General features: G+C 44.2%; 1 protein-coding gene across 1 annotated transcript in view; it reads right to left on the bottom strand.

Annotated features, from left to right (window-relative positions):
* Positions 1-4,372: 4,372 nt before the first annotated feature.
* Positions 4,373-7,628, bottom strand: part of snx30 (sorting nexin family member 30) — a 40,307-nt gene continuing 37,051 nt past the window's right edge. The window contains exon 9 of the mRNA XM_083638921.1: positions 4,373-5,476. Within this exon, the coding sequence (XP_083495047.1) occupies positions 5,402-5,476 (75 nt within the window). The 3' untranslated portion in view covers positions 4,373-5,401. The remainder of the gene's footprint in view (positions 5,477-7,628) is intronic.

The following is a 7,628-nucleotide window of genomic DNA, read 5'->3' as shown; positions in this document are numbered from 1 at the left end:
GAATAAATTGCTAAACTTGACCGTGTGCTCCAGATCTCGATCATTTTTCATGCTTCTTAGAGTGCTTTGAGAGGAGATATGCCTGCCAGAATGAAAAAGTACCTTGGTTAGTGCAATACATCCAATAAGACCTGCCAGGTTATAAATGTTGTGATTCATGACATCAGATGTTTTTGATAAATGTTATGTTTGTGTATCTGTCCCGAACCAAGTACAGATCTTGTTGCCCTCTAGTTACAGGCTAAATTCACTCCTTGTACCCCGTAGTTATACTATAACTACAGTGTGGTACCCCGTAATTAGCCTATTAAGTACAGATGTTGTTACCCTCTAGTTACAGTCTAAATTCACTCCTTGTACCCCGTAGTTATACGACAAGTACAGTGTGGTACCCCGTAATTAGCTTATAAGTACAGATCTTGTTACCCTCTAGTTACATGCTTATTTGCGGGCTGTATTCTAAAGCGTTACCGGCAAAACTGCTGCTTTCATCACAATAGTTTCACACAATAGAGAGCCATAGGAATGAGTCTGGAAGTATATTCCGGGTTCTTCAGTGGAAAGGTCTATGGGATTTAACATGGGGGTTTCGCTTAAATGCATAAAATAAGGTCTGTGCCGGTTAACAAAAGATTATGGGAATGCGAATCTGGGTTCCGCATGATAATCTTCAAACGTGAATAACTTTTGGAACGTAAATGCTTTTTTTTCTTTTACGCGATTTTTATAAAACGCTTCAAAAGGCATAAAAGGTTATTCACGTTTGTGAAGAGTATCATGCTGAACCCAAATTTGCATTCCCATAAACTTTTGTTAACCACAGACCTTATTTTATGCATTTAAGTGAAATCCCCATTCTAAAACCCCATAGACTTTTCCACTGAAGAACCAAATGGCGGTGATTTCAAAATATTCAATGTATTCCTACCAGCTGCAGTAACCCTTGTCTACCATTAGATGATGCTGTTTCACTTAAGGTTGATTCTCCACCCTACATACAAAAAACAAAAAACAAAAAACTGACGAGGAACTGGGACAGAAAAACAAAGCAGGCGGCAGTAGAGAAAAAGCATAAATGCTAAAATGCTGTTGGTTCATAAGTTGTGTGGCATAATTGTCCATCTAAAACCGTAACCCTTTCCAATAGTGAGTTACATGGCACCACTCCTGGTTAAGAGACTTCAACTGCAAAATATTTACATATTCTGAAGTTTAGTCTTAAAATTTAGTTTCCTTCATTTATAAAGTGAAACAAATCTGCCAAAAGGGCGACACAATTTCACTTAGGCCTGGGAGATAATTAAATTTGATAAATGATTACCATATTATCATGCTGTGATAATATGGTGATATCGAGATGCACAATTATGCCGTTTAAACTGACAACAAGCTGACTTTAATTAAAACCTTTGACAAAACAAGGTATGGGAGGAATGTTATTTGAAAATGTCAGTTTTGACATCATAGCAAACATTACCATTAGGTTCAATATGATATTTGTGAACCATTATGTCGTATATATTGATACATAGGAAAAAAAAATCCTTATGATTAGCCTATCATGATATTGATTTGACCCAGTCATAATTCCAACGCCGTTTCAATTCTTGGAATCAGGGGCGTTTCCCTCCACCAGAGTCAAACAAGCTCCTGAAACAAACACGAGACATTCTTTACATTCTCTCATCCCACTGGCAGTTCCCACTGCATTTAAGAAAACAAGCTTTTAAGACGCAACACTGGAGTATTGAGTGCTTCTTGCAGTGTGTGGTCAAGTGCAGAGGGATTTTGTGGTGAACCATCTCCTGTTGCCTCATCCACTTCCCAGTTGTTTACACAACTGCATTTCCCAGAAGCCTCTAGTCTAGGCTCGGTTCCACTTTAGGGCTGCAGCAGCAGCATCAGGTTTAGGAAACTGCCCCAAACTAATTTAGATGAACGCTTTACTTTACTTGTCTTTTCCTTTTAGGAAAGCCAGACCAGAGACTCTTGCAGTTCTTGTCCCCAAATTGACCCCCGTTTCAGAACATTTGACGAGTGTGAACGTTGCGTTCCGTTCCGTTCCGTGCCCACGCCGTGCAACAGGGAACCGTGACAGGATCCACTTGAAAAGGTGGTCTGGGGAGCGCTTCGGCGTGCCCGGGCACGGAACACTTGCGAGTGTGAAAGCCAACCGTTCCGAACCACATAGACAACAAACGGGCGAGGATAAACTCCAGGCATAGTTGATGACGCAAGTGCACTCTGTTCTGTTTACGAGCGCAGAAGACATGTTGTAATGTGAAAGCTGACCAGCGGGGGAGAGGGGAGGGGGGGCAATCGTTCCCGGGTGCGGAACGGAACGGAACGAAAGCAATAGTTCCCAGTGTGAAAGCACCCTCAGTTAAAGGGTGAAATCCCTCCTGCATGTATACACGGCCACAATCAAACTTTAGGGGATGAAAAGAAAAAGGGCAATAAACAGGTTCCACAGGGCCTTGAAAATGTGTGAATTTGAAAGTTTTTGAAAATAGACATGGGTCATTGAAAGTGCTTGAAATTATATTGTGCAAGAATAGAAATTAGAGTCCTTTTAATTTTTTTTTTACTAAATGTGTAAAACAGCACATTCAAGCCTCTCTCTCTTAGTTGTCTGTGAGCTTCTGTAAAGCTGCTAGTTAGTGTTGTAACAGGTCCGTGTCTCAAACGAGGCCGTGTTGGGTCCTTGAGTTTGATGAAACTGGGCCTGGAAAGTCGTTGAATTTGATCTTTAAAAAAGTGTGGGAGCCGAGAAGAAACTGTACAGCAACCATTAGAAACCGTAACTGTAAAAACTATTAAATGATTTGCCACCAGGTGGTGCCGCTCTGCTCTTTACTCCTCCACTTTGCTGCACTCTCTCGCAAAACATAAATATAGCATACTGTATATAGACGGCTTTCACAGAGTTGTGTTGCTATGGGAACAGTTTGAAACCTCGCTTATTTCCTGTCAGCTGTTGTATTAGCAACAGTGTTGGGGGTAACTCATTACAAAAGTAACATATTACATGTAATATATTACTTTCAGCAGTAACTCAGTAATATAACTTATTACTTATAGGATTTCAGTAATATTATACCAGTTACTTTGTCAAGTAACTCAAGTTACAAATTAAGTTACATTTTATTAAATCAAAGCACATATTTTAAAAAGATACAATCATTTCCTAATCAAACTGTGTGTTTTTATGCAAATAACCACTATAGATGACAATCACAAAGGAAAATAATAACATTTCGAATTTTGGATTGTTTACGCTGACTTCAAGGCGGTTGAAATTATTTTGCGGGATGGTTCCGGGGTGGCGATGTCATTCTGTTGCTGCTGTTGTTTTGGTGAAAGTAATGCAAAAGTAGTGTAATAAGTAATGAGTTACTCTACACAGAAAGTAATATTGTAACGTAACTTATTACTTTTAAATGAAAGTAACTAGTAATATGTAGTAGATTACATTTTGAAAGTAACTTGCCCAACACTGATTAGCAAACACTGCAACAGGAAGTAAGCTAGGGGCAATTTAGAATGTTTATTTTTTCAAGTTAAAACCGTCTATATGGACACATCTGCTCTCGTCAGTGCTGCTTTTGCACACTCCACTCAGAGATGCCCGCCTGCCTGTGTGTCGTCATCGTCCAGTGAAACTCCAGTCTTTTTCCACAGTGAAATTCAAAATAGCTTGAGGTCTTCTACCTTCTCTCTATCGAGGTTCTAAAGGCAAAGACATTGATAGAACAGGAGTAGTGATTCACCATTATGTTGCAACACAGGGGTCAGCCAGTTACTTCCTATTGTGTTGACACTTCCTGTGACAGTACAGTTACTAGTGAGCAGGTCAAACAGACGGTGTTTCATAACACAACTGGGTCAAGTGGGCGGGGCTACATAAGGTGAATACGTCACTTACAGGATGAGTTGATGTTCGTACAGACACAATCGGCCGTGTCTGTGGGTGGGAAGCCAGTGGGGTATGAGTCCTGGTCGCTGCACTAGCACCCTCCACTGGTTGGAGTGTTCGGGGGGGAGGGGAACTGGGGGGGGGGGGGGGGGGGGGGGTAGCGTGACCCTCGCAGGAGCAACGACCGGGACAGCGGGGGGAATTGGCCAAAAAAAACAAAAAAACATAATAATAGGGGAGAAAATGGGAGAACAAAAAAAAACTTAAAGAACATTGGAAGATTTTAATAGCAGAATGCTTTCAGAAAAGTGGGCCCAGACTCATAGATCGATTTGACAAGATATCGGACCGTTATTGACCTTTTATTAAATATCAGATATTGGCCAGTCATGTTCAGAGCTAATATGATGGAGGTTGACCGCAGCTATCGGAAAGTCTGTAAAACCTGCAATTACATTTAATTTCTTTATTTAATTGTTCAGTTGAGTTTTTTTTTTTTAATAAATTAATTCTTCATTTAAAGGCAGTAAAGTCTCCCAGAGTTTCTCTACCACTGAGTGAGAAGAAAACAAGATATTGAATATCTGCACAAACGGTGTGTATTTCCCTTCAAACATCAACATCAGTCAAACCCTAGTTGGAGCCTAAGATGGATCCTTTAACAACAATAACTCTTGTTTTCTTCAGCTTCTCTTTGGCTCCTGCACTGAAAACATAGACAGCCAAAGTCAAGCCCTCTTCCGGTTTAGACATATGAACCAAGGGATTTCATCTGCCATGTATTCTTCCATAGGCATTTCGTGAAATGCTTATAAAAACAGTTTTACTTGGTCAAAATCGAGTGCAATGTTATGTATAGTCTCTCCTGATTCTAAATATAGCTGAATCACTTGGTTTGACCAAGTAAAACTATTTTGAGAAGCATTTTACGAAATGTCGATGGAAAAATAATTTGCGGATGAAATCCCTTGGTTGGTATGCCTAAACCGGAAGAGGGCGTGGCTTTGGCCCTCCAAGGCAAAAAGTAAAAAAAGTAAAAAATAATAAAAAATGGACAGACAGAAGGTCGGAGCAGAGTCGAGTCCGTCCAGAGAGAGCGACCAAGGGTAAAGACGAGTAGCGTTGGCAACCGATTGTTAGCTGGGAGTACAAAATACAAAAAGTCAATAAGAATAAGAACAACAACAACAACAACAACAAAAAGAAAGAAAAGATCTGTACATAGCATGTGTCTCCTCCTCCTCTGCTGTCTCTGTACGCTCCTGTCTTTACATGTTCCGCCTCCAGGTGGCTGAGAAAGACGCCTCCATGTCCCATCAGCCCACAGGGGAGCAGGGGCAAAGTGCAGTGCTTACATCTGCTGCTGCCCCATTGGTCCTTTTCCTTGGCATGAGAGAAAGTGTGTGTGTGTGTGTGTGTGTGTGTGTGTGTATGAGAGAGAAAGAGAGAGAGAGGCAGAGATCGGAGGGAGGAGACGTAGGAGTTTCAGTTCGTCTCGGATTTGTCCTCAGTCTGTTTGTCCTGGAGCACAGTGATGAGAGACTCCCACGCTGACTGGCACTGGAGGGGGGGGGGGGGGGGGGGGGGGGGTGCAGTCAGGGGGGAGAGGGAGATGGGGGCGTAGAGAGTAAGTAAGTAAAATGTATTTATATAGCACCTTTCAGAGAGCAAGGTCACAAAGTGCTTCACAGTTCACATCATCAGAGAGGGAGATGGGAGGAGTAGAGAGAGGGAGATGGGGGAGTAGAGAGAGGGAGATGGGGGCATAGAGAGAGGGAGATGGGGGAGTAGAGAGAGGGAGATGGGGGGAGTAGAGAGAGGGAGATGGGGGCATAGAGAGAGGGAGATGGGGCGTAGAGAGAGGGAGATGGGGGCGTAGAGAGAGGGAGATGGGCGGAGTAGAGAGGGAGATGGGGGAGTAGAGAGAGGGAGATGGGGGAGTAGAGAGAGGGAGATGGGGGGAGTAGAGAGAGGGAGATGGGGGCGTAGAGAGAGGGAGATGGGGGGAGTAGAGAGGGAGATGGCGGAGTAGAGAGAGGGAGATGGGGGGAGTAGAGAGAGGGAGATGGGGGGAGTAGAGAGAGGGAGATGGGGGGGAGTAGAGAGGGAGATGGGGGGAGTAGAGAGAGGGAGATGGGGGGGAGTAGAGAGGGAGATGGGGGGAGTAGAGAGAGGGAGATGGGGGGAGTAGAGAGAGGGAGATGGGGGGGAGTAGAGGGAGATGGGGGAGTAGAGAGAGGGAGATGGGGGGAGTAGAGAGAGGGAGATGGGGGGAGTAGAGAGAGGGAGATGGGGGGGAGTAGAGAGGGAGATGGGGGGAGTAGAGAGAGGGAGATGGGGGGGAGTAGAGGGAGATGGGGGAGTAGAGAGAGGGAGATGGGGGGAGTAGAGAGAGGGAGATGGGGGAGTAGAGAGAGGGAGATGGGGGGAGTAGAGAGAGGGAGATGGGGGAGTAGAGAGAGGGAGATGGGGGAGTAGAGAGAGGGAGATGGGGGAGTAGAGAGAGGGAGATGGGGGAGTAGAGAGAGGGAGATGGGGGAGTAGAGAGAGGGAGATGGGGGGAGGGAGATGTAGTGACAAACATCTGACATTTTAATCAGTTGTAATCTAGCCTGGACTTCAGTGGGCGGGAGTACTTGCCTTGACAGACGACTCCTTCAGCCAATAATAATAATAAACGCAAATGCCATTATTCCCTATGGCAGGGTGCGGATTCTACACTCGCCGACGACTGTGCGACGAATCGCAGATTTGTCCTCCCGCAGGTGGTCGTCGTCCAAAGAGTCGAAAATAGTTATATAATATACCAACCAAGAAGACCAGCCAGCAGATGAATCGTGAGTGACCATGAAACATTTGGTTCTCAAAACGACATCCTACGGAAACTGACCGACTGCAAATGGGGAGCCACAGCACGCACATTAGATCTACCTCTCTCGCTCTGTGCTATTCCTCTGCAGAGTATGTATGTCCTGTGCTATTCCTATGCAGAGTATACATGCCCTGTGCTATTCCTATGCAGAGTATACATGTCCTGTGCTATTCCTATGCAGAGTATGTATGTCCTGTGCTATTCCTATGCAGAGTATGTATGTCCTGTGCTATTCCTCTGCAGAGTATACATGCCCTGTGCTATTCCTATGCAGAGTATGTATGTCCTGTGCGATTCCTATGCAGAGTATGTATGTCCTGTGCTATTCCTATGCAGAGTATGTATGTCCTGTGCTATTCATATGCAGCGTATGTATGTCCTGTGCTATTCCTATGCAGAGTATGTATGTCCTGTGCTATTCCTATGCAGAGTATACATGCCCTGTGCTATTCCTCTGCAGAGTATGTATGCCCTGTGCTATTCCTATGCAGAGTATGTATGTCCTGTGCTATTCCTCTGCAGAGTATGTATGTCCTGTGCTATTCCTATGCAGAGTATACATGCCCTGTGCTATTCCTCTGCAGAGTATGTATGTCCTGTGCTATTCCTATGCAGAGTATGTATGCCCTGTGCTATTCCTATGCAGAGTATGTACTGTATGTCCTGTGCTATTCCTATGCAGAGTATGTATGTCCTGTGCTATTCCTCTGCAGAGTATGTATGTCCTGTGCTATTCCTATGCAGAGTATACATGCCCTGTGCTATTCCTCTGCAGAGTATGTATGTCCTGTGCTATTCCTATGCAGAGTATGTATGCCCTGTGCTATTCCTATGCAGAGT

The sequence above is a fragment of the Poromitra crassiceps genome, assembly GCF_964638095.1.
Source record: "Poromitra crassiceps genome assembly, chromosome: 6".
NCBI classification, from domain to species: Eukaryota; Metazoa; Chordata; class Actinopteri; order Beryciformes; family Melamphaidae; genus Poromitra; species Poromitra crassiceps.
Note: the sequence above shows the minus strand (reverse complement) of the source record. Positions and strands in the feature narration are given on the sequence as shown.